The 24,823-nt window shown below is 46.3% G+C and overlaps 1 protein-coding gene across 2 annotated transcripts; it reads right to left on the reverse strand.

Moving 5' to 3' along the window:
* Positions 1–174: 174 nt before the first annotated feature.
* LOC100576814 lies at positions 175–24,379 on the reverse strand. Of its 2 annotated transcripts, none has more exons than XM_003250168.4 (2): positions 23,933–24,379; positions 175–2,207 (listed from the first exon to the last, which is right to left on the reverse strand). In XM_003250168.4, the coding sequence occupies exons 1-2, from the start codon at positions 23,947–23,949 to the stop codon at positions 1,208–1,210; spliced, it is 1,017 nt and encodes a 338-aa protein (XP_003250216.1). In that variant the 5' UTR covers positions 23,950–24,379; the 3' UTR covers positions 175–1,207. The 2 variants fall into 2 exon arrangements, with proteins under 2 accessions (XP_003250216.1, XP_026300866.1); XM_026445081.1 differs by lacking the exon at positions 23,933–24,379 and adding an exon at positions 22,242–22,477.
* Positions 24,380–24,823: the final 444 nt, after the last annotated feature.

Consider the following 24,823-nt stretch of genomic DNA (forward strand, 5'->3'; position numbering starts at 1 on the left):
GAGCGGTTCTCATTCCGTAATCGGGATAAAAAAGTTAGCTCGACAGCCGTTTAAACGACCGACGTTTAAATCGAACGAACAATGCTATCCTCCGCCTCGATCTTCATTTTTTCTTTTTCACTCTCCTCTCCCTTCCGTTTCCTCAACGGGTACATAGAAGAGCGGCCAACCAACTTGTTACAAAGTACTATAAATACTTTTATTACGCTACACTGAATGCCATGGTTTCGATACAATTGAGCTTCTTCCTATAACATACGATATAAGAATATAAAAAATGTCTGCTGCTCTCGGCGCTTCTGCAATTCATTAGATTAGAAAAAAGAACCAGTAAAAAGATCCTTGCACGGATATACAAATAGAAAAGGCATGTGCATCCCTTAGAGACGAGTAAGTAATACGCAATATTGTCCAGTCTTTCGTAGAAATTCGCTCTAGATCGATTGCTCCATGGAGATTATCATCGCTACGTCGTTCTCTACCTCGATTTTCTCTTTCTTTCTTTCTTTCCCCCGTTGTCGCTCGCATGATCGCCATCTTCCATAAAACAATCGCGCGTGACGGTGTATAATAATCTTTTGTAAAAAACGGCACACATCGACGTACGTACGATAGAAAAAGTTAATCTGTTAAACTTATAAAAATATATTATACAAGTTGAAGGTAGCAAGCGGGAAGCGGTCGTTGGCGCGTCGGCCGAACAAAACCGGAGGAAGAAGAAGAAGAAGCGCCAACGATCGCCTCCCTTCCCTGACTTAATTATATCTCTGAGCGTATATACCATCATCGTCGAACTCAGTCGCGGGCGTTTGCAAAATTCTCCTTAAACTATTCCTAAATTTAAGTCCGCCTTCCCTTCCCTCCAGGAGGAAGGAAAGCCTCGGATCGAACCTAAATCTAAATATCTCTAACAACTGTAACAGAAGTGGAACGGTTTTTGCAGGATACGCGTGGCTTCGAGCGCGAAGGACGACTCCGATCCGAGAATTCCTTTGTCTCTCTCTCTCTCTCTCTCTCTCCCTCTCTCGCACGCGCGCATTCTTTCCCATTCTTTCTCATTCTCTCGCCCACGTCCTTCTCAAACACATCTCATCCTCGGCTTGTCGCACCCCCATGTCGTCGACGTGTCGCGACTATTTTAAGTTAACAAGCTCACGGGCCGCCAACACGTGACGCGATTACGCGGATATTCTCGACGAGTCGCGGATTATGGTAATAAGGGATGATAGTAGACGGGTTTGCGACTTTTCTCCATCACGTAGAACGCCTTCGGCTTCCCGTTTCCGGGGAAATTCTTGTGGATGCTTGTCGACCCGGATTTGCCTGTGATCGGTGCGTAGTACGACATGGCTGCCTTCTTCCGGTGTTTCTTCACCTTGGCAGTGTTCCTCGCCCCGTGAAGCTCGTTCGTCAAGTGGATCCTGTGCACGCCCGAATCGTCCAGCCTGTACGTCTTGTTGCTCGTCCCGACGTTGTTACCCTTCTTCGTCGACTTTTTGTCCTCGTGCTCGGGATAGCTCAGCCTCTTGTCGTTGTTCCTCACGTGCTTCGAGGGATTGCCACCGCCACTGTTGCCGCCGCCGCCGCCGCTCTGGCGAATCTTCCCGTTGTCACCCAAATATTTCTTCTTCTCCTGGACAGAGAGATCCTGATTACCTTGTTGTTGGCGAGCACCGTCCTCGAAATTCTTCGACGACGAGCCTTGATACTTCTTCGAGACGTCCAACTTCTTCTTTGCTTGCTCCATCTTCATCTGAGCGTGAAGCCTCTTCTTCTCGCTGATCTTCTTCACCACCGGCAGATTCCAATGATAGATCTTGGCGGGTTTTCCGTTCCCTTGAAATCCTACGGGGAAATTTGGCCCGGTCTTGGTCACCTTCTCGTCTTTCACGTTCTTGTGCGGCTTGGTGATGGTGTAGTACGGTGGACTGGCCGGAAGCTTGACTATGTATACGTGGCTGTCTCGATGACCGTGTCTACGGCTATACGGCTGATGAATTCTCGTCTGGGAGTTTAGTCCAGGTGGTTCGGGACCTGCCAGCCGTTTCTTGTGGTGTCCATCGGGAATCTGAAGCGGCGCGAGACCGAGCCGATTCAAAATCGCCGCGTTGCTCGTGTGAACCGTCTCGAAGTTAGTTATCGTCTGTTCGGACGCGATCACCAAGACGGCGGCGCACGACAGGAACACCAGCGTGCAACCGAGTAATCTGAAACAGAAAAAGGAAACAGGTTAGTACATCTGAAAGTATTCCATATTTTCGAACGGAACTTACTTTGCAACGAGAAACCATTTCCCTTCGACTTCTCATCGAATCTCTTTTCAAACGGTTCCACGTCGCGACGAAACGATGCGAACATTTTCAACGTGTATTCAAACAAAAGGGAACGAGAGAAATATACATCGAGGATCTTGGTCTAATATCATTCACGCGCAATGCTTTCGACCAAACGACAATAAAAGACGAGAACCAAAGCGAGAACGGCCTCGTGAACGGAAGAAGACAGCGTATGCCATCAATTCCGCAACCGTGTAGCGCGCGCAAGGTGAATATCAAAGACACGGGGAGAGATCCGAGATCCCTGTCACCTTAGAAGACGATCCATCACTGGATGACAAGTGGCGCGAGTCTAAAAAGAAAGAAAAAAAAAGAGAGAGAACAATCCAAGACGACCATGACCTCGTCTATCGGTATGGGAACGTTTCCTGTTTGGAGGAATGGAACTTCGAAGCCATCGTCGTGTTGGCAGATCGTAAATATTAGTCGCGTCGTTCGAGCAAAAACGGGGCAAAAGAAAATTTTCATCGATCGTAAATGTGACGACTCTGGCAACGAGACGAGACTTTGAAATTTTACGAGCGGCGAAACAAGATGAGAAAAACGCGAATGCGAAGCGGATCTCGCGATACACGATGGAACAACACGGATTATTCTTAAAGGGATCGGGACCGGCTGTTCGTCGCGTTTATCTACGATAAAGTTTTTCTTAATTACTCCTTTCACGCGAGATAAGTCTCGCTAATTTTCCGCCATTCTTTTCCTCTTCTCTTTTCTAAACCAAGCTAACATATCCGCGAAAGAGAAACGCGCCTTTCATTCCGTATCTATTCGCGCGTATCTCGATTAATTTCGGTTTAATTTCCAATTTCGACGGAAATAATCGTAAATAATGATCGTTGCTCGCGGAGAGAAAAATACGGCTCGTAAATCCAACTAACGCCTTTAGAGATTACGAGACGCAACTATAATTTTCCTCTTATTATTCGAAGCAAGTGTCCACTCTGAGCCACTAAGCTGAGAGCGCATTATTCAATAAATTGTGACGTCTCCTCGACGAATCGGCAAACGATTCGTTCGCCAGCCAGTATCTCGAAACGATCGATAATAAAGGGATTGGAAACAACGGGTTCTCTCCGCTCGAGCGGAGAGCCAAGTTGACAGAAGGCGCAAGGTAAGCCGAGTAATTAAATATTCCTCTCTTTTCTTTTTTGTCAGGGCCGAAAAGAAAGCGGCGACGTCAGTCACGCGATACTCGTGGAATTAACTTGCCAGTCAGCCATTCGTTTCCCTCGTTGAGAAATTATTTCCTCGGTTCCAATGTCTTTTTCAACGAAGCTGCAAACGAGAAAAATATCCTCGTGAAGACGCGAAAACGTAGAAGACGAAAAACGTAGTCTAGACGAGTAACGAGAAACGACTCTCGACGATATTATATATTCCGCTACATAATATACACTCGTTTATCGATTTTGAGGGAAGCTCGAGTCGACCGATTTTTCGTTAGGACGAATATCTGTCTCGGACGATATGCAAACCTTGGTCCTAGACAAAGCTCCATTCACGCGATTCGCTCGAATCTCGAGCCACTCGTCACGTTATTAGCTTTATCTGGCTCGATCTTCGGCGCAATAAAAACACGCGGATGGTCGGAGCGGATGGATGGTAGGCCGTTTCCTCAATGAGACTCATTGTTCGAAAAAAATCCCTTCTGGTCGCTTGAGCTAAACTCGCTTGCTAGAGAGAGAAAGAGAGAGAGAGACAGGAGGGTCGAGCGACGAGCGGAAAATTCAGCAAACGGATTCGAGCAATTGGAGCACGCGTCGACGCGAGTTTGTGAGCGTGCGATGATTCGGAGAATTTATATTCGTGACAGTGAATCGCATAGCGCTCGCACATTCTCGCTTCGAGAGGACACGAGTATTGGTCGCCGTATATCGCCGGCCAGTGAGTCGAAACGTTATTCTCACTTGTCGAGAGAACTTACAGTCACGTTCGAGGTGACGCTCGCCCGTTAAAGGTTAATAGCGGAATCGCATTAATGGATCGGACGGTAACGATCGTGGAATAACAATGCGGCGGGCCGCGCGAAATCGTCAATGCCGAATCGTTCCCGCCGTAAAAAGACATGGAAGCGGTGAACATCCCCCGGTGAACCGAGCAACAATAACCCGACGGTTGAAACGGCCGGCCGTATCCAACGGCCAATGGTCGTTACTCCGCGAGTCTCGACTCGACACAGTCTTGCAAAAAGGCTCGACTCCGCGATTACGATTCCGCTTAGCGTCACAGGAAGATGACCGAGCGTCCGTCCGTCCGTCCGTCCGTCCGTCGACCGTGCGCCGATCGGTAGTCCATTACCGTTGGACGTATTCGTCGAAAGCGCACGATTGGCAGGTTAGAAGAACGCGGAAGAGCGAGCGTGGCAGAGAGAAGCGGTTGGTAGAGAGAAGCGGTTGTTGGCGCGACCCGAACGGGCGAGGCGAGGCGAGGCGAAGATGAAAAAGAATCGAGAAGGGGGAGGAGAAAAGAGAAGGAGGAATAAAGAAAGAGAGAGAGAGAGAGATCGGCGAGCACGTGCGTGTGCATACGAGACGGTGGACGCGTGAGAAAGAGCGACGAAAGAGCGACGAAAAAAAGAGCGAGAGGCGCGAGGGGGGGGGGAGGAGGAGGAAGGAGAGGGAGAGACGGAAAGAGAGACACGCACACACACACACGCGGGGCACGTCGTTGCACCGATGGAATGAAAAATGAAAAGGAGCAGCTACGCTGGCGTCTTGCGGTGAACCGAGATTAATCTCCATGATCATCAAGCGGGATCAACGTTTGCGGGTGATTCGCTTTGGATTCTTTTCCACTCGACCCGACCCGATACGCCACGAATGGAATATCGAATAACGCTTCTCGAGGCTGCATGGACAGATATTGGTTGCGAATCGTTCGCGCACCCATAGAACTGGAAGGAAATTATGCGCGCGGACTACGTAAGTATTATATTTATAGAGAGATACGGGTTAAAAAGTACGATAGTAGACGGACTGACTGTGCCGGTTAATGCGATACCATGCGATACGATAATGGAAAATATAATCGTTTCGTTTCATATATATATACGTGTGTGTGAGTATGGAACGAAGCGTAAATGTGGCGACGAATCGTTATAAATTTTGCGAGATCGCGAAACGAGATTTCCGATTTTCAGGTTTCTATTAATTAAATGAAGCGAGCGATCCGCACGACGCTTTCGTTCCGGCGAACCGTAACGTTTCCATCAGAGAGGATGAAAGCTCGAGTCATTAGCTCGGCACCCGACCGAGCGCACTCTCTCTTTCGATGTACTTGTTAGGCGCTCTTGTAATTTGCCAAGTAATTACCGGTCTATCGGCTCGTTTCATCGGCTATCTGCCTCTCTAAGTATCGGCGTCCGAGCCGGTTCGAATCGCTCGCCGCTTTTTTCCCCCGTACGTAAAATTTAACGCGACTTCATCTGGGCTGCCCGATTGATTCAATAAAGCGTCCACGAGTGCGCTAAGTAAGTAACTCTCTCTCGAGGCAGATCTTTCTCTCTCTCTCTCTCTCTCGCCACTTTTCCCCGACAAATTGGTTACGATCACGTGAAAGCTTAAACGAGAGAATAACACGGCAGTTGGACGATCCGTTTCACCGTGAGGCGGGATAGCGGGAGGGGGAAGGGAGGGGACGAGAGGGGAAGAGGAAACGAGTAGTCAGGTTCGACGAGACGTTGGTGGTTGCCGGGGGGTTGTAATGGCCCTCCAAGCCTGTAATTTCTGTCTTGGTCGAGTTAACATTCGACTGCGAGAAAATCCAACTCGCCACCCATGACTCGCGTCCTCTCCTCCCTCTCTCGACTCCGTATACTCGTTCGAGTTGATTTAATGTAACCACGACGGGAGTCATTCTCGGTTCCGACCCCATCTCGGCTCCGACATCGATATGGAAATACCCGAGAAGATGTTGCTGGAACGTCGGCACGCTGCTCGCCGTTTTCATCGCGACAACTTTTTCGCGTGTACGTAAAACGAACGAGGCGCTTCGTTCGTCAATCTGTCCCTGAACCGAGTTTAATCCCGATCGACGATGGATCGATCGACGTCGATAGCGAGATCGATGTCCACGGAGAAGGAAGCTGCACGATACGAAAGATTCGAAAACGAATCTCTTCGAGCGGAGAGACGAGGCGATTTTTCGCTTCGATCGAGCTTCGGTCGAATATTTCGAATTCTTGGAGCGTTTGCCGGAGAGAGAAAGAGAGAGAAAGAGATTCCACAGCTCGAACCGTTTCTCGTTCCACGGATACCTGAAAGTTCTCGAAAAGGATGCTCGTTTTCTCGGATCGGCGACGGTCGAGATGGCGACGCGTAGAGATTTCTCGATGTGTACTCTTGTCAAGCCGTGAAATTAATGCGTTCGTCCATTCGCATAATTGCGAGAGGGATCCTTAACTACGAGTTTAATCCGAGAAGGATTCCGTGACGAAGCGTGAAACAGGCTATAAACTGCGACGATAGTCCCGGCGGCGTCCTGATCGACGGCGAACTCGATGCTTCTTGCGCCAACTCGGTTTTCTCGCCTCGAGATTGCCGCGAGAATCCCGGCCGTATTAATCCCGTGTCGAGGAATGATTCGGTGGTCTCGAGAGCGAGCATTAATCCGCGCCACGATCGGAAACGAGGAGAGATAGCGCGCGAGCAAGAGAAAAAGAGATAGGACGAGAGGACGAGGGAGTTTGTTCACCTTGGCGGTGCGGAGGCTGGGCATAGACGACTACCAACCAAGAAGACTCGTCGTCGTGGAGCGTGCAGCAGCATCCTTGTCGTGTGTGCGAACGACACACGTGGCTGGACGCGCGATAACGCGCGTGTCGAAGGATGCGAGGATGCTTTGGCGCGTGAAAATCCAGTGGACGTGGAGCAAGGTGCGCGATAAAATCCCCCGAGAACCCGGATTAGGATGATTCGAAGCGTGGTTGGCGGAGCAAGGTGCGCGTTACGAGTTATCGGCAGGGATTCCGCATAATCGAATACCCGTATCGCGGATGCCGGTGCAATTTCGATAACGGTATTAAATCTCTCGGCTTAACGAACGAGTAGAACGCAACGAGAAGGGCGTAGCAGTAATCGCGAGGAACTCGCGATTAAATAAGAAACCGAAATCGTTCCTGGCGCATGCGATTCGAAAACCAGTTAAGATCTCGTACAGCTCGAGCGGATCGTCCGTTCAATGCTATCCGAATAGAATTTATTGCGCCACGCGTAAGCAACGAACGAGATTAATAATAGAAATGTAATAATAGAATAAAGAATAAAGAAGCAACACAGATCGAAGAAGAGTAAGACAGGAAACGAAGGAGGGAAGAAAGGAATCGTTGGATGAAGATGAATCGTGACGATGGGTCGAAAGAAGCGTGGAAAAACACGAGCGGAAAAAGGTTCGATTTGATACAAAGTATGTGGAGGTACGCGTGTGTATCTATTAGAAACGGTCGGCGTCCGTGCGCAATCGCATCCAGCGTATTACTACAGGCGAGGCGTAATCACGGGGCAAGCGGTAAAAAATTAATTGCGATCGCGGTTTGATAGATGTCCAAGTACGAGCGGTCAGCCACAGGCAAATGACAGTGATCGGTAAATGCACGCCTGTGGAATTTCAGCTTCGATTCGACGTGACTGAAATAATTTATTGGTTTCCGCTTCTCCGGCTAGGAGAGGTATCGGGAGCCGTGCGCGCAGTCATATGCGAGCGCATCGCGCCGCGTTCGTGCATCGTGGCTAGGGAAACAGGGGGACGACGCGCTGTCCATAAATCTCAATGCACCGAATTCGTCTGGTCCGTGTCGGGTCAACTTTATCGCGATTAACTTCTTCCTTCCTATCGCGGGCCAGCTCTTTTAAATTCGATCCGCGAGTCCTCGCGGCGATTTTCGCGCGTCGACCACTAAAGATAAGTCGATCCGATCGTAGAGATGATCGTAGAGAGCAATGAAAAAATAATCCGCGTATGCGCGTTAAACGAGGCGAGAAAACAGCATCGAGAGATCGTAATCTTAGAGCAAATGTTCGAGAGCAGATGAATTGCTCTCGAGTTCGAGAAAAAAAGAAAGGAAAGATTCTTTTCCGAAACGTGTCTTCTTTTCATTAATAACGAGGAGATTATTACGTATAATTCTCATCAATCGCAATTACGCGAGACAATATTTCTCGCAACAATAAGCGAAAACATTTATCATTTTCGAGAAATTTATTCCTCGTCTCGAGATAGCCTCCAGCTACGAATAAAATTTTAATATCGCGCCACCGGTCGGCCGATAAATCAAAGCTAAACTTTCAGATTTTTCTTCCCGTCCGTAGGTCAAAGCGTGTTCCAGAGATTCACGGCGAGGACGCATAAAGGGATTCTTCGCAAGTTCCAACGATCGTTCCGCCGCTTTGGAAGCATCGAAATCACCGGGTACAATCTACCCTAGGCGCGTTATTTTCCGGTTCTGGAAACGCAGCCGAGCATTCTTCGCTTAAACGGCGCGCATAAATCAGAGAGGAGAAACAGAGAGGAGAAGAGAGAAAGAGAGAGAGAGAGAGAGAGGGGGCAAGGAATTATCATGCAAATTCTTGGCCCGTCGTTTCGTCACTTTTCAATTAGACCCCTGTCACGGGGGAGAGGAGAAGCCACGCCGTGGCGATATAATTCCTCGCGATAGTTTCGACCCACGCGAGATCTCGCCATTCTGCCATCGGTTAAACAAATCACCCGCTCTCTTATCCCTCTTCCATCGATTCTACCGTATCTACGTGCTTGGAAACGCCAACGATGTTGAATAACAGCGAAAATAATCTTCATATTGTCCGACGACAACGTTCGAGGCGACAATCGTGATTCCACGAGTTCATCGTACCCTTTTATCACCTGCCAAACGTAATCGAGGTAAAGATTCCTCTCGCAGAAAGAGAGAGAGAGAGAGAGAGACTCCAAGCGGTTTTAAGCGGCAAACCGGTCAGCTACCGGTTTGATCGTCCTAGCGAGAATTTCCACGTATTTCGTTGGACATCGATGGCGATGCCAGATGGATCTCTCTGGCCTCCGGTACGATGTTTATCCACGAGGATAATACATTAACGAGCGATCGGTGATCGCTGGTAAGAGTATCGCGATCGGCGCATTCGTGACGATTGACGAAGAGAAGGTATAATTGGATTCGTACGAATACCGAGCTCGACGACGAGAAGACGAGGATCGAATGGATGGGTACCGTACGTACATAAATTTCGATTTAAACGATCGCTCCCCCTTCCCTCCGCGAGATCTATCCTCACGAGCGGGACAATGTCGCGCAAAAGGAGAGACGTTCGTTCCAACTGGCTTCCGCGTATCGCGAAAGGAGGATGGTGATCGGTAGCCAAGAAAGGTATACGGCGGTGATTAGCGTTGAAAAAAGGCACGTTCGTGCTCGGGAAACCCATTAAGGGGCTTTCATTCTCGACGCGGCTCGTTACGATCGATCCCCTGATCGGGTGACGATCTTCTCCCCCCGATCGATCGGTGGTGCGCCACCATTACCAAGGTCGCGATCAGAAATGAAGAGTAATTTTACGCCAGCGTTGATTAATGGGTCGAGAGACGAGGGAGGGAAGAAGGGGGAGGAATAGAAAAAAAAAATGAGAGAAAAAATGAGGAGAAAAAATGAGGAGAGGAAAAAAAGAAGAAAGGAAGGAAGGAAGGAGGAACACGCACTCTGTGGGAGAGCATCATCGATTCTACGTAACTCAGACATCGCCTTATATAGCGCGAACCCTCCTCCTTCTTACGGCCCATTAGATCGCCACGCATTGCCAAGAAATCACGGAAAGACGGGAGGAAGAAAAAAAATGGAGATGGAGATGGAATAGGAAGAGACGCCGTGAAAAGTCGATCGCGTCTCTCCATAAGGACGTTTTTATAACGCGATTTAATCCGTTCACGAGAGTTGCTCGTCCATTCAGGAAGCCATCTTATCACCTTTTTGCGATACGAAATGTTTATCAAGACGCGATTCGAAAAAAGATCGAAAGGAGAGATAATAAATTTTACGCAGAATTTTTGACGATAAATGTGAAACGTTTAATCGAATTTCTCGCGAAATTCGACGAACTGTGAAATTCGATGTGTAACGGGTGAAAGGAGGAGAAGTTGATTAGCTCGGCCATTTGGTTCGCGGCAGAGAATAAATTTGCTAGGGTGTAATTACTGGAAATACGAGGCGGTGTTCACGACTTTTGCTTCATCGAATGCGACAAGGATTTACTATCGAGGTTGAGCACGCGATTCAACCACGGGCAGACTCGTCGTTCGACATGTAAAATTGTTCGCTACGCGGAAAACCGTCTGAAAGCATCCGGCGGTCACGGATTGTGCTTTCCAACTACGTGCCACGAATCCCGGAATACGTGTATGTATTTCTCGTTACACGAGAAAATGCCGGATAACGCGATCAACAGCTACCTTCGCCACGCGTCCAATTTAACCAACCGAAAAATTGTTGGGGAAAAGGAACTCGAGAGAACGTACGGAATACGGTGGAAAACCTTGCCAATTCGAATCTCCAGGGAGGAGATAAAGCCTTCTTTAAAAATTTATATCTCGATTCGCGGGACTTTCTCGAAGCCTTGTACGAAAGGAGGAGGAGGAGGAAGGAATGATAAAATTACAATTTTATCCGTGTATTTTTTTCCTTTTTTCCTTTTCGAAGGAAGAAGAAAAATTCCCTTCGAAATTTCTCGTTCGCGACAAATCGTGGTGGTCGATCGTGGCCTCGAGAATTCCTCGATAATTCGATTACCTGCCCGAGGAAGATATAGCGCGATGATCAGGGACGATAACATCGACGTAACGTTATCCACGTGGAATCTCGAGCGATAAAGAAGCCTTTTAGCCCTGTCTGCCGCGAAAGTGACGTGCGGCGAATTGCAAACAACGATCCCGCGGAAGAAGGAGCTCGAGAGGGACTCCCTCCGTATTTACATCGATCGTAAATTCACCAGCCATAAACGTATATCTCGCCATTAGATTCCGCACCACCCGCGTCGTACGCTTCTCGAGGACACCGAGTATATATATATATATATATATACACAAATATATATACGCGTATATACCGAGGGGTTTCACTGACATCAATTACTGTCGCTTCACATACGAAGAACGTTTGGCTTTGAACGTTTCAGAGGGACGTTGCGTATGATTTTATTACCGCGTATGCTCGACTTTTCCCCTCTCTTCCGTTTCCGTTCGCAGGCCACGAATACGAATAGGAACACAATCTCGTTAAAATTTCGCATAAGAATTATTATCGAATCATCCGATTCGATATTTTCGGAAGGGAAGCGCGGATTCATCGTGGCGAGAGCCTTCCCCCCCTCTCCCCCTCCGATACTTGAAATATAATATACAACGCGATCTACCCTCCGATTCTACGGGGGAAAAAAAAGCGCACCCCAAACAGGCCGAAATTAAGCTACCATTAAGAAACACGAGTTCCTCGAAGAAGAGAAACCCCTAAAGGTAATTTAGCTGGCGCACCCCAAACAGGCACAATAGAGGCAACGGTGGAGAGAACGTCGAAACGTCGTCGTATCGGGAAACTTGGACGCGAATCTACGGCTTCCAAGACTTCAAAGGGCGCGAGTTGCCGACCGATGGAAAATACCGTACGTACGTACAGGTATCTCGATATTGCTTCTATAAAGGCGATATACGACGGGGAAAGCGCGAATACGAGAAAATGGAATAAGGAAAAAGGGAAGAGGGGGGCGAGCGGAGTCGAGGAAGGCGCGCGATATTGGAAGAAAAGAGTCTGGTGAGAAAAAAGAAGGGAAGAAGGGAAGAAAGAAGAAAAAAAAACTATTGAGAAAGTGTGAAAGAAAGGAGGAATATAGGATGTAAAATAAGGGGATACACGGTGAACGTCAAACAATACGATTGTGTCTTACGAGAAGGGCCCGGTCTATGGGGTCCATTGTTTTGGTCACGTAGCCCTTCCTCCCTTTCGCTCTATAATAGCCTCGAGTATCTTTCGCCTGTGTATCTGACGCATTCATCCACCGTGTAACATCCTGCGCATTCTCAACGTTCCAAGGAACCTGTTACTTGGCGAGATACCAGATACCAGAGCGTTCTTTTCATTCGGTATTATTCATCCTTCGCTTCTACGCCACGGTAAGCACGTTAATTGGCGCGGTTAAGCGATCGTAAACCCCTACGATTCCCTAATTAGTTAATTGGATTAACGCGCCCGTACGAAATAAACGAAAGTTTCCACGTCGATAATTAAATAATCGTAATTAACGAAAATGGATAAACGGAGAGGAGACGGGTAAGTTAATCGGGCATCGATCGATTAATTACGAAACGATCGACAACAAGATCGATTGTCGATCCACGATATTCCTCCTCGATATCGCGAACGAGATAATTCCGCGTGGAGAGAGAATTTGTCAAAGCGTTGGCGAGAGCAATTGGCGAGGCGAGGCTCGTTCGCCGGACGATCGACTCCGAGGGAACAAGAGTCTTGGCGCAACTCTTGTAATTGGCTCCACTTCGGCTCCGAGACTACTAAGGAAGTGTCTTCTTGTACGAGTAACGGGGTAACAGTGGTTCTCAAAATTCTCGTTTCGCACCTGAGCCACTGGATTCCTTCGCACGCCGAGCGTAAACGCGTTTTTTCCATTGCTCGCGAGAGGAATTTAAACGTCGTTCCTCGAGATCCTTTTCTTTTTTTACTCGAATTAAATCGAGCGTCGTATAAATCGTCGAATATTTTTCACGATATTTCTTTTTTCTTTCAGACCGGAAGAATCGAAGAACGACGATGGTGAACAAAATTTCCCGCGGTTGTGATAAAATTTGATTGAGAAAGAAATCGCGAAAGAGATACAGTCGGTTGGTCGAGGATATTTCCATATCGGTAATCGGCAAGCGCATCGAGAACCGGCGACACCGTTAACGGAATCCGATGCTGGCGGCTAGGCCCCGATAAAACGAGGAAGCGGCAACGATCCTAGGAATCTCGTTCTCGCGTCACTTCTATTTTTTTCGTCCCCGCCTCGAAGAAGAAGCTTCCGTTTTCTCGCCGGGATCGAATTCCCCGAACAACACGGCCCGCTATTCAGACACGCCGATGATTCCCTCCTCGCCTAGTGACGGAACAACGATCCGATAAGAATGCTGAAAGCGAAGAAAGAGCCGGGGGAATGCACTTTCGTTCCACAAAGCGTGGAATTTCAATGTCCGACAGCCGGCCTTTACGAGCACACTTTCTCGCCGCGCCAATCGAATACCGAGAATTTTTAACAAAACCACGAGTCGGCTAATTAACAAGAGAGTATCGAGGGGCAACGGATCGTATCATTGCGTAATTAGAAATTAAATTACGTATTTCCTCGCTTAAGCGCGCGAGCTTAACTCGATTCGCCGCGAATTCTTCCACCTTACTTCTCGTACGCGTGTGCGAGAGTTTGACGATTTAATCGAAGGAAATGTGAACAACATCGTCGACCCGACGAGCCTTTTCGAGAAATCGTGGAGGAACAGGAAGCGAAACGAGTCGCGTCTCCAAGATCTCTGTGCAAACGCGTGTAAATTCTATAAAAGTCTCTGGAACGTTCCATGTGTTGAACGGGAGAACAAGAAGAAAAAGAAGAAGAAGAAGAAGGAAAAGGACGGGAATGAAAAAGGAAACGAAACGAGGGAAAGAAACGAAAATAGAATTAACGAAGTTGTAGGAAAAAGAAAGCATTCTCGACGCGATCATTCGATAAACGATACTTTTTACACGTTTTTACAACACGCTTCGAGATGCGGTATCGAGACGATATTATTTTTCTTTCTTCTTTTTCACGAAGCGGATAAATTTAATACGCGTTTTATATTTTTCCAGCCACCTTCGTTTCTAACCTTCGTTTTTCTCGATCGATAAAATCGCCAGAATCGCGAAAAAGAATAATAAATCGTGCAAAAGGACGATGGCCCTCCACTTATCGATAAGTTATTCCGAATATCCCGGCAGAAGTGAGACGTTAACAGGTAGAAGGCCGTTCTAAATTTATCATCGGACACCGAAAATTACACCTTTCTCTCTTCCTATATATTACCGACACCGGGAATATAGCACGTGCCGCTACCTGACCCTTCGTAATAGCGGAAGATTTAACTGGAAATTATTGTCTCCGGGGTCGGATAGGCGAGAACCAAGAGGATCGCAAACGACCCATAATGGAGCACCTGTTAACCGATACGAGGAGATGCCGCCGGATTAAACCCGAAAATCCAATTCCCCCGCTCGAACCCGAGCATATAACCCTCTTACCCCTATCCTGCCGACACTCTGGCGACCAGGAGACTTCCTTGTTGAACGCGAGACACGCGCGACGAGCCATTCTTCGGCTCGAGTTCCTCCTTTCAAAACGTATGCACACCCGGTGTATGGGATCGCGATTAAAAGGATCGAGGCACCGGGTACCTGCAACTGCCCCGCCATCGAAACACCTACGCGATCGAGGGGGGACGGCGGAGGAAGAGAATTCGTATCGATGCCTCGAACGATTCGATCTCGAGGCTCGTGACGATGAATCGATTCGACGAGGAGTATTGGAAACAATGGACAGAAGTGAGGGGCAAAGAGGGAAAGAGAGAGGAATGTGTATGTGTATATGAGTGTGTGCGTGCGTGTGGTCGGTTCGAAGTAAAAGAAATGGAAAGGAATACCACAGCTCGGAGAAAGAGAAAGAAGAGATGGGGCTGAACTTTAAAGCAGCCAGCCGAAACATCCGCTGCTTGTTTTCCTCTTTTTTTCCCTCTCTCTCTCTCTCTCTCTCTCTCTCCCTTCCATCCCCGTTCCCTCCATTTGTCTCAAGGATCGCCCCTTTTGCTTTCTTTTTTCCTACCCTCCTCGGCCTTCCTGCCGCAGGACCTAATGCGAGCCCCATTCAACCAGCACGTCGAGAAAAAGGAGGTAAAGGACTTTGGCCGGGAGTCTAGCCGTTGCCTCGCCACGGCCAACCGAACCAGCTCCATTCTGACCAATCACGATTAACAAAAGCCATTATCCTGCGGCTATCGTCGTCGAATCCACTGAAATTCGCGGATGCAACGACGATCGTAATTCGATTCATCGTAATTTAAAAGAAAAGAAAAGAAGAAGAAGAAGAAGAAAGAGAAAAAAGGAATCGCGTCGCATTTTCTGGTCCCACGATTGCGCAAGATCCGGTATGTTAATCGAAGCAACGAGTGGTGGTGAACGAGCAAAAGAATGACAAGAGGAAGGCGTAATCGACTCGACTCGACTCGACTCGACTCGGTGGAGAATCTGCATCGGCGGTGCAGATTCGAACGACCGAAAATAAAGATCGATGGCTGCGATTACGGAATAAAAGATGAGAGTAAAAGCTCGCGAATTACGTCAGTCGGTACGCTTTTATGGCGGAAGGGCACGTGAAACGTAATTGCAAGGCCGCGAAATTTGTGCGCTGGCCCAAACCTGCATTCCCAGATCGTTAATTCCGCGCTAACCTTAACCCTGTCATTACGCATCTTCGACAGTAAACTTTGATTACACGTTTCGTCCGAACGGAGGGAGAAGGAATTCGGAAGAGGGAGGGAAAAAAAGTGGACGGGAGGGGGAGGGGACTAAGAGTGTCCGGAGCCGAAAACAGCGTTACCACCGATAATTGGAAGCGTACAACCGATGCGTACGCAAACGACCCCCCTAAATGACCCTTTCTTTTTCTCTTCGCCAAATTTTCGAAACATTAGAAGAGGAGGGTTTAAGTACTTTCATCCAACGAGCCACGTATCGGACATTACGTAATGATTCCGCCTAATAATCCAAGATAAAAAAAAAAAAAAAAGAATCTTCGAAAGCCTGTACCCTCGACAAGGATTTTTAACAAGAATTACAAAACGATTCACGCGTAATACCTACACTTAATGCGCTTAATTTTAATTTAATTTCATCGTTCTCGTAATCGATCGTAATGGATTACATTTTCGCGCGATAAAGACATTCTCACGACACAAGGAAAAAGCTTTCCAATCGATGGAATGGAACGAAAGAGTTGTAATAGGAAAAAACCAGGCTACGCTCGGTTATTTCGATATACGATAATGTAACGACAGACAGGATAAAACGATAATGAGATGGGCGGTTCTTTCGTATTACGTTCACCGTAATACTCCTCTCTTTTCCAACCGTTCGTGGATATTCAAAAATGAGTAAACATCGATTCCATTAATTATCGGAGGGAATGATAAATGATAGGAAACAGCGATGAGAAATGCTCGTGCAGTATCAGGCCGAAAGTCAAATATTAATAACTGTATCTAAAGATGGTGAGAGAAATTATTTATGCGCAGACTTTAATAGTTTGCAAGACGCCTTCCGTTAAATTTTAACGACTCGCGTAATTCCAGTTATACAAATATTATCCTTCGAGACGGGCCCCACGCAATTACCGGAGGAATCATTAAACATCGTTCGAGTAAACACCCGTAGTGATGAAAAGCTCGAAGCTGGCATGCATCGGGCACGTTAACCCGAGTCAAGGAAACGATCGTGACTTTTTTATTACGCGATCGTGACTCTGGACACAACAGGAAGGGCGTAAACCAGCACTGGTTAATTTTCGCGTCGAGTAACGCGACGTTTCTTTCTTTCTTTCTTTCTTTTTTTCTCTTTTTTTTTTTTTTTTGCCAACCATGATTTCCACACATCGAATTATTACCGTTAAATCTCTGCTCGTCAATCTCGCTTAATAACTTGGTGTGATTAATCTAGCCTCGCCGCGTGTACCAGGTAAACCAGTCGCGAATGCGCGACCCGTGATTTTTAAGACGATCATTGCCTGTCAACTAATCACTCTCCTCGATTAATTAACGGTGCTGGCTAAAATCACGTACGTAAGTTAACGACGGAACAACCGTTAAAGTAATTTAATGCAACAAATCAACCATTACGAACGATAGGAACACGCTTCACTTTCGATCGCTGAAATTTCATCTCGATCTTTTTCCTTTATATCCTTCCGACGTATACCGACGTATCACCTCTCACTGGTCATTCCAGTGTAATTTGTTCCTCGTGCTATCGTTACCTTAGCACGACTCTCAAAAATGATCGACACGATTCGGTTCGCAGCGGGCGGTTCATTCCACTAACCTCAAATATCCGAGGCGATTGCCTCTAGGACAATCAATTATTTCGAGGAGTACTTCTCGCGTCGCTCCCTTTGTTCGGTCCTCCCTTCGTTCTCCCCTAGAGACGAGCAACGCTCGTATATATACGCTTCCCTCCCAAAATCCGTCCCGATCGCAAGTGGAAACAAAACGAAAGAAACGTGATTTACGCGATGTCGGGATCATATTGGGTGTAGTCCATATAAATGTTTGTCCCTGGTCACGCGCAGGATGATCGTAAATCCCGAGGAAAATCATCCTCCACTTGATTAAATCAAGGACAAGAAGGATTAATAGGAAGTACGTCGAGCGGTACGTGTTGCTATAATTTCTGAATGTAAATTTAAACCTCGAACAATACATCAAAATTTACGATATTCTCGCAACGTGTTATTTCGCTGAACTGGGCGTGTTAACTGCGTCAACTCTATCGCGTTTATTCCTTTTTAGGTATTTACGATGTTTCACCGCGAAATAATGAAAAGGATACCGGATTACGCGTAGGAATAACCGCGGTATAGCGGTAAGTGAAAAGGAAGAAACCGATCAATGACTACGTGTCTTGAATTTTATAATTTCCATTTCCAATGAAAACGTGTACGGCGTGTGTGCCGTCAAAGTATCGCCACGCAAACTCCATAAAAACGTAATTTGCTCGTACGAAGGATCTGCGGCGCGGCGCGGCGCGACGTGGACGGAGATCGATTCCCATCGTTGGATACGCGCAGTGAAAAAGTTGTTCAAAAAAAAAAAAAAAAGAGGAAAAAAAAAAAGAAGAAAAAAAACACGAAAACTACGAATCACAATCGAGTCGGATGTCTAGTATACTAGCTGGCTTTCATTTAGAGAGAGCGCGCGCGTGTGTGGACGACAGAAATTTATCGATCAATCGTTAACCGTTCTGAAAGATATCCTCGAGGGGATTCATTAAACGCCCCCCGTGCACGATAACGGCAACGTGCACTGCGATTTAAATGCGCGCATACAGGTCTATCACCCCCCAATGGAGACGCGTGCTGCGCTCAATGGACATTCAGGAACAATCCATTTAACCCTTATTAGGTCAGTGTCAATGGCCAAGATTGAAACGCCAGCGAAACGGGTTTCGCCATCGGTCAGAGATATACGCTACGTGGCGAACGATCTTATTCCACGCGATTGCATAACGCGTAACAAGTGAAAATATACTCAATTTTACAACGTTAAATTATACAACAATTAACGTTTTCTTCCGTAGAGAGACAATTAATCGCGTTACGACGATTCATCGTCGAAAGCGCATTTCCAGCTCGAAATTTTTCGTCCCTATTGTCGTATCAAATCTTTCGTCTATGTTATGCTACTCGATCAAAAACGGTGAGCTTTTTTCACGCTCCGTTTATTCACTTCGCTATATCTTAATATACACGTAGAGAACGGCGTACGTGCCTCGATCCAAATTAACTCGAGCGCGTGTAAGGAAGCTTTAGAATCCGGTCTAGGAAGACTCTCACGATCGAGAGAGCTTTGTTTCGCGGCGCGAAATTTTGTCGAAACACACTTCGCAGTATCTCATGATCTCTCGGCTCTTCAAATATTCATGAGCGAACCAGCCGAACGAGCATATCCGATGCACTCCGAACGCATCCCAGTCTCCGCTCCTTCCCTCCCATTCGCGCCGGCTCTTTGACCTCAGCACCATTCTGCATAACGGTGCATCGGCCTGGACGTTTGCCTATTATGTCACTATATTCGCCCAAGGATGCTGTGTACCGTAACTACACCTTGGATCCAAGTTTCTACCATTTTTCGAATCACGTGGCACGATCACGCCCATACGTGTACGTGTAAAATCGAATCGTGTGAAAAGAAGAAAATCGTGCCTGGTTTGATAAACTACGAATATCGAATATGCGATGGCGAGCACAACCGTGAGAAAAATGCGTGTATTTACGCTCTATCGAGCTTTGGTATTGAATTCCTGTTATCTTTTTTCTCACGTTTCTCGCGTATATGTAGGTGTCTGTATATGTATATATATATTTTCACAGTTGCACGTTTTCACGATGAAAAATAAAATTTAATCGAATGAAATAAAAATTTAACATCCACGATTTTATCGCAGACGGATATTTCGACGCTAATTCTATTCGAAGAGAGGAAAAGTTCCGATTACCATAAATCTTTACGTTCAAGTTCGTTTTTTCGATTTGATTTTTCTACTTTCCGCGTTATTTACATGCAGATAAATCTAGTCTAAAATTTGAATCAAACTTTTCAATACGTGCACTATTACGTCACAACTTTCTCAGCCATGGATGTAAAAAAAAAGAAAGAAAGAAAGAAAGAAAGAAAGGATATTTTATTAAATTTTTTTTGAAAGAAAAGCAATTCTCGCAATACTTGGAACTAGTTTTTCTATCGGTACCAAGGTAGCAGGAATCGCAGCCCCAGCCTGTTATTTGCGATTCGTTTCGTACCGAAACGCTGCTTTACTCGTATCATCATGCCGTTTCGGAGCACACACTACCCGGTTTACTTTAGCCTAATTGGCACTAATCACTGCTTGACTCGGGTTCATGGGAACGAGGGAATTACCGTGTCAGGAGACGTTTCTAAAGGTGGCCACTAGTTTCTCTCGAAGAAACACGAGCTCGGTGGCAATGCTCGGGTCGCCTTCTCCATCTCGAGTAATACTTAACGTCCGTAACCGACAAATTCCTCCCGCGCAATCACCGCGATAAATCCTCGAATAATCCCGGCATTCCCCTCTGAATACGTATCCATCGATTAAGCCCACAACACCAATCGTGCTCGTCGTCATCATCGTCATTATCATCATCCTCTTCCTCCTTCCTTCTCCCCTCGCTTCTTTCGAACCGACGCGAGGAGACGCGTCTCCTCTGCATGCTAATAGCTCGAGGAGGAGAAGAAGCTGCGCACGTTCGCCGGTTGACTCTAGCCGAGAAAAAGAATCGGCAAAGGGGAGAACAGTTCCGAGAATCAAAGGGTAAGACCACTCGCCACTAAAGCCCGTTTACAACCTCGAGAGGGACTCTTCTCGCTCTTTCGACTCTTTTGAACCAGGAAGGTGAGTCAGAAGAAATAGAAGAATTAGAAACATCAGAAATCGTTAAAACGTGTATGCTCGCGTTACTCGATACCCCTCCCTCTCTCTCTCTCTCATTTCTTTCTTCCTCTCTCGTTCATTTCGTCCCCGCCAATACTTTCTTTCTCCGGCAACGTGTGCACGCGTATATACAGTTGTGCACACGCATCGCGCGTCGCTATTTATGCCTATGTCTACTTATGTACGAAGCGGTCAGCACATACGTGCCGAGCACGTAATATATCGCGTGTCCGAATCGAACTCTGCCACCCTTCGTCCTCTCTCTTCTCTCGATCCTCCTTTCCTATACGAGAACGGGGAACGAGGGTCTCTCGACAAATAGACTTGCCGCCTGGAAATGGTTGTTGTACTCGGTGCGAGCAAACACGTACGAGCAAGCGTTTCGAAGATCGTGTTATTTTTACACCCGTCGACTATTTCTTCTCTTTTACCTTTGGTACCTTTGGTAAATACGTTCGAGAGAGAAAGAGAGAAAAACGGGGATCGATGAATGATTAACGTGGTACGTTTATCCTTCTTCTCGCCTCCTCTCTCTCTCTCTCTCTATGCTAAACGCATTCGAGGAATTTAACGTCTTAACGGACACTCTTAGGGATGGTTGATCGAACGATTATCGTGCTCGATAGACGGACGAGAACGCGTGTAATTCGTCGGTTAGATTACTCCTTGTTACCGGCTACTTTGTTCCGTAAGCAACAAGGGTAACAATCTTACTTGATAGCGTGCAACGCTCGATCGACGATCGACTTCTGATAATTGTACGTTCGTATCCTACGCCCCGTGATCTGGACGGACCGAGTATAGAGCGAGTTATTGCAAACGGAATGGACAAACACCACCTAGTTTATCGCCAACTCTAACGACTCGACGATTCCCACCTTTAACCGCAATTATCCGTCTCTCGCTTCTTTTTTCCCAATCAATTACCAAAGCGTCGGCCATTCTTCTTGCAATGATAGCCTTGAAATCGATTCACCCGGCTAAGAAGGTTGCTTAAGCGCAATTAAGAAAATCGTCACGCGAGCGAGCGGATCGTGGGACGAGAATCGAACGACTTACTCTCTATTCGATGATCCATTGACGACGATAACAATGCTCGTGTGCCTTTGAGCTGTGAGAACGTTTGTACGTGCAAGAGCAAACATTAGAATCCAATGCAAACAATGGATTTAATCCATAATCCATTTGCGGCAAATCAAATCGAGTGGGACATCAATCGAAGAAGAATTAATTGGTGCAAAATTTATTACAATCTGATCGAAGGAATAAATCTATTTGGATAAATCGTGTCAAATAATAATGATAATAATAATAAAAAATAAAATCACGATTAAAAAGAAGATTTTTACTAATTTTCTCAATCAAATACGAAGTACTTCTTCTTCAACTTTGCTCACACACGATGACCTAATCCAATTGTTAGCCAAGCGCGTCGTACGAAAATTATTTGTTAGCACGATCGTATATCGAAGATAATGAGAATTCCAACCACAATAGACGTGTTAACGCGTTCGATCGTGTGTGCGTGTGCCACCTTTTCTTTCTCTCGCTTCTCCTTCTTTTTTCCTTCCCCTCCTGCCAGTCTCTTTCACCCCCTACGGTCGGTGACTAACACACAAAGCAGACGGTGCCCTTACCGTAAATCGCCGACACACAGAGGAACGAGGAGGCACCGGTGTGCGTGTCTCGCTGCGTGGGCGACCCCTCCGAATCGCGTATCGAGTGCCGACCAACTAACAAAAAAGTGCACAGTGCACTTACACCTCCACCAACCCGAACCTTGAATTACGATACACTTATGAAAATTCCACCGACCTGTTTCCGACACGAGTCTCGATCGAACGCATGGAATTTTCATTCAGCTGCCAATTACGTGGGACGAGCTATTCCGATATTCAACGCGCATTCCACGTCTCGTTAATCATTCCGCCATGAATCGAATTTACGATTGCGGGTTTAATCGCGCGAATGGAAAAAATAGTAGGCGATAGAAAATTGGGAAAATTAAAAAGAAATAGCAAGGATAATGATATTGTAAGATATAAATTCTCGTAAATTCTGTTTCCGTACGAAAAGAAGAATGGGATGGCACGATAACGCTACGAGTTAATTTTGCAAATATGGAACCGTAACGAGCACAATACGCGCACAATATTTACACACTCCAATCAATCTCGTGCCGCTATCAATATATTGGTGACGCCTCGTCCTGCGCGATGACGATAATCCCGCCATAAAAATGATTTACGGGTCGCGTGTAATTTCCTAGGCTTACAGCAAATAGTATCGCCATAAAGGAGGATACATAACGTAACGATTAATGCAGATCACCGCAGGACCTTCTCGTGCCTTCTCTACTCCGCTTCCATGAAGTCAATAATTTATTACGATGGGCTTTGGCTCGAGCCAGAGTCAATATTGACCGTGCTGGGATAGAAGGCTACGGCACCGTTCGCCGTGGCCTACAACAAATTCAATCGAGAACAGTCTATCCCCAAATATTTGCAACTGTTTCCTCCAACTTGCTCCTCCTCTTCTATTCTTGGCGAATAAAATTGAAAAAGAAAAAAAAAGGGAGGGAAAGGGAGAGAAAAGGGGGAGAAAAGAGCCGTCCCAAACGCGACCGGACGAGGCAATCAATATCTCGATGATCAAACAAGAGCAAAGATCGACTATTAACTACGGTGTTTAAATCGACCGAGAGAAAAAAAAACGCAACGAGAGTCTCTCTCGGATTTATTACGCTACCCTGCCATTATGGATTTTCGATATTTCCTGCTCGACTCGAAGAGAAAACTACTCCTCCTCCCCTCGACATCCCACACCGTCGAATGAATGAACTTGGAGTTACTAACTTTGACAACGCGTCACGTACACGGCGAGTTCGTGAGTTAAAGTTTGGAACGAGAGCATGCGATATCCAGTCCACGATTGAAATAAAACGTGGGGAAAAAAAATGATGAAACGTATCTTATCGAGTCACGACCGTGAGTCAAAGGAAATTTGAAAGATCGAGACAGGAAGTGGTCCGATTTGTCGTTTCCTCGAGCAACGGGAATCCTTTAGATATCCTACAGATAGCCTATAGAACCTGAGAACGTTCCACGTTGTTCTGGAACATTTTTATTCCATCCAAATCTAAAGAAAATCCGAAAACCTTATCGAGGAATACCTGCCTGAACTGAAAAATATTCGATATCGAAAGGGTAACGTGTTCGAGAAATATTCTACGAAAAAGAAAAAGAAAAAAAAAGAACGAAACAAAGATTATAAAATATTTCTCGTTAGAAACGAAAGATTGCACGTTTTTAAAGATAAATGGTCTTACCTCGCGATCGTGCACATGCTGCACGTGACGATATTATTTCTGAATGAAATGCAGGTCAAGCACAATCTCCTTTATATCGAATTTGGACCGTGAAGTTCTCTTGTGAATGTTGAAGCACCATTAATACCCGAACCAAACGAAACGAGCGCGCGTCAACGACTGAGTGGAGGCAGCGGGAGCACGAGTTAAGAGTAGTACGAAGAGTGTCGGTGACCACCGAAGATGCCCGAAGTTGGATTCGAAAAGCCGATTCTTGTCAACTCGCGACCCTACCATTTTCAACCCTTTCGTTTTATCCCTAATTAAGATCGGTAAACACAGGTCTTCGTTGACTTTTGTAGATGCATTCCCGCGTGCATTCCGCTATCTTGTACATACACGCAGCAAGTGTCGCTTCTCCCCCGGTAAAATAATTCCGTCTGCGATTTCTCGAGAACCGAATCTCCGAAAAATTCTACCGAAATATTTCCCTTCATTTTCCTTTCCTTTTAATCGTAGATTCCTTTCCGCCTGTAAAATTCATTAAAGCATTATTTTAAAAGAAATATCTTCCACAAATTTTTTTCCTCTATGTCCCATCTATCAATAATGGTAATAATAATTACGAAAAGGCAAAGTGAAACATTTTCTTGCAACCTTCCAACGTTTAAAAAATGTATTCTCGGAAGAGAAAGGGAGAGAGAAAAAAAATCCATATTTATGCACTTTGATGTACTCGTTACATCGAGGAAGCTATAACGTTCATCTGTATTAACCGATATATAACTATATACGCAATATACTTTGTAACATACGAAAGGAAGGCCGAGCCGTTTCCCACAGAGCGTGTTCGTATCAGGATGTATACAGTCGTTGTGCATAACCGCGTGCATTCGTAACCGAGTCGAGGAT

Source organism: Apis mellifera, linkage group LG14, assembly GCF_003254395.2.
Source record: "Apis mellifera strain DH4 linkage group LG14, Amel_HAv3.1, whole genome shotgun sequence".
Classification (NCBI taxonomy): Eukaryota; Metazoa; Arthropoda; class Insecta; order Hymenoptera; family Apidae; genus Apis; species Apis mellifera.